Here is a 3005-nt window from a genome sequence, read left to right as displayed (position 1 = left end):
AACTTTTTTTTTGAGAGGGGAAATCAATTAAATCAGTGGCATTGTGAATTCTGGAGTATATATTGGGAATCTATTGTTTCACATCGTTCACGGTATGATGTTCCGACCTCTTAGATTTCTGTAGCTTGTATATTTGGAGGCACTTGCATTTATTCTATTTATGAATATAATTTAAGGAGAGATAATGAATTAGGGTTAAGAATTGAGGGATTGAATGATTAGGGAGAGAGAATGAATTGTCAATAATCGAAAGAATTGGGGAAGAGATAAGGAATTTGGGGATTTAATTAGGGTTCTTGAATTTGGAGGAAACAAACAAAATGTATATGTGTGTAATTAGTGTTGTAGTATTGGAGGGTAATTTGGGCAATATGAGCAAGTCGTAATTTAACGAGGCGAAAAATAAGAAAAACTATGCTCGGGATTAAAATACGGTGGTGATTGGGGAGTATACGTGAAAGTCTGGGGGTTATTTGTAAAAACGCAAATACAAGGTGGTAATTTGTAAAAAAGCGTAAATACGTGGTGGTTATTTGTAAATTTTCCAAAATTTTATCCCAAAATCAATTAACAATAGATCATTAGCTTATATAATAGATTAATTTCTCATCTGTCTTCAGCGTGGCCTATGTGAGGCACTTACAATGAGATGCATATTTCGAGTCCGAGCTTAGTTCTTCCCAAAAGGCTCATTTAGGGCTTTCAGCAAAGTGATTTCAGGAGCCAAACTATTAAACGGGTAAAAACTAAAAAGAGTAGCAAATATTGTTAAATTGGAAAACAAATCATTAGGGGAGAATTGATAAAAGAAAATGTTATGGAGAAAAAGTAAGAGATTCTGGCAAATTGGTAAAATATATTTAAAAAAAAAATTCTATTATTGCAATGTTCATCAAAATATAAAAATTAGTACGGAGTAACATATACATAATAATATATTATATGTTTTCTAAACAATTCTTTGGAATGAAAGACAAACGACCATTTTGAGTATCGTATAAAATTCCAAAATTAGCTTGTTGAAATGCACCGAGAAAAGATTTATCAGAGTCATCAGTAGGTAACAACATCAAACAAAGTCCTTGATCAAGACCAATAATTTCTTTCACGTCAACAAACAAGTGTTCCTTGCTCAATACCAAGTCAACTTCTCCAACTTGCTCATTATTCAAGAAATGAAAAACTACAATTGGAAATAGATTTTCATCATAACCCGGGTATATTGAATAGCAAAGATCCATAACTAGTCCGGGTCCCCTAGGGAGCCAACCATAAGTATCGCGAAAGAATTTGACTATTGCTTCTCGCAAAGGATTATATGCACTTCTTACTAACACGGTAAAAGGTGCTCCTGTATCAATGTAAAAACCCTTCGTGTTGTCTACCTCATCATATTCAAAGATAGATGAATCGATTGATAGTCGTTTTCCATTGACACTTATTCCACTTAATGACAAAAAATGTAGGTGAGGACTTTTCATTAAGATGGTTTGAACTTCTCTAGTAGCATCACCACTAATTTGGGCATCATCTCCAAAGTAAATAGTTGATTCCATTAAGGTTAATTGTTTGAGTAGTGGTAAACAGTAATAAAACCTACCGTGGATCTGAGCATCAAGGTTGGTTATGAGCGATCTTGGTGTCGCAACAAGCCCAAAAACACCGGCGACAACGTTCTCATGTATGTGAACTAGTGGACCAAAACTAAGGTCTTTAGTTTGGAGTACACATCCAAATGGTAAGCCTTTGTAAGCATCCATATTGTTTGTTCTCGAATTCTTGAAATAAAATGTTTCTCTACCAAGAAGGCCCGTGATACTCGTGTATGGTGGTTGGGACCCGTAATTGACATTAAGGCCACAAGATCCGTCATAGTAAAATTTAGGGGGAAAACAGATTTCATCATTTATGTTGACTCGTCTAAAGAAAGTGGACCTTTTGAAATCAAAATTTTTACCGTTTAGCTCAAAACAAGGATTACAGCCTTCACACTGAACCCAAGTTATATCGGAAGCAGTGTCTAAAAGTACATAAGGAGTGTAGGCAGTATTACCTTCACCCAAATGAAGTTGAGTTACGAACAAAGTTTTTTGAACTCTAACCACTCGCGACTTGATACTATCGGGGGACAATTTTTTTCGCTGAGGGTATATCCGTGACATTGTTATGTTGTTAAAAAGTTGAAGTCGTTCATCCATGGTGGTTCTTTCTCGTACAATTTGTAAATGGTGCGAGTCTATAGGAATCATTCTCATTGAAAATCCATTGCTGCTAGAGATGAATAATATAATGCCTATATCAAGAAGGTACAAAAAGAGGACGAGTTTGTGTACATTAGACATTATATATGTTTTTTTTTTGCTTAATTTTTTATATGAAATGTGTGAATATAGAACAAATTGTATATTGATTATCTTTGAAGATAAAATCTTAAATATGTTCGATGTATTAGCTTAATATTATTAAAATTGATATCATTCAAGTAAGGTATGAAATCATGAAGATATTCTATCGGCAAAATAAAAAAGATACGCATGTTGATTTCTTTTTACGGTAGGTTTTCTTTAAGAACGTTTTAAGTTAAGACCACTCTTAACCCTCCTTTTATTTTTACGTTATTTAAATCGGTTGTAACTGTCGTTGCCGTTGATATGATTATTGGTAAGACCGCCCAAAATCTTAAGACTCGACCATATCAGCTTTCTATTCACTTTTATTGTTCAGACTCACTTCGGACTTCATACATTATCAGTCAGACTCAAGTCACTCAACTCAGCCTCTACTTTTCTATTTCACTTTTTTTTTTCTTACAAATTTTAAAAAAAAAAATTTGAAGAAATTATCCACTCATTGTATAATGGATAAATTTCTTTGAATGTGAGGTCAAGACTCACCCAAAATCTTAAGTTGGGTCTTTAATTTAAAAGATTCAATTTAAGACTTTGTTAAAATTTTGCTAAATTATTGATAATTTTGAGTGAGTCTTGTCTTAGAAAGTCATGATC

The 3005-nt window shown here is 33.4% G+C and overlaps 1 protein-coding gene across 1 annotated transcript; it reads right to left on the bottom strand.

Annotated features, from left to right (window-relative positions):
* Positions 1 to 938: 938 nt before the first annotated feature.
* Positions 939 to 2342, bottom strand: LOC141600553 (aspartic proteinase nepenthesin-1-like). Its single transcript, XM_074420797.1, has one exon. It carries the CDS (start codon positions 2340 to 2342, stop codon positions 939 to 941), a length of 1404 nt encoding a protein of 467 aa, XP_074276898.1.
* Between the last annotated feature and the right edge of the window lie 663 nt (positions 2343 to 3005).

The sequence above is a fragment of the Silene latifolia genome, chromosome 9, assembly GCF_048544455.1.
Source record: "Silene latifolia isolate original U9 population chromosome 9, ASM4854445v1, whole genome shotgun sequence".
NCBI classification, from domain to species: domain Eukaryota; kingdom Viridiplantae; phylum Streptophyta; class Magnoliopsida; order Caryophyllales; family Caryophyllaceae; genus Silene; species Silene latifolia.
This window is presented reverse-complemented; position numbering and strand designations above follow the sequence as displayed.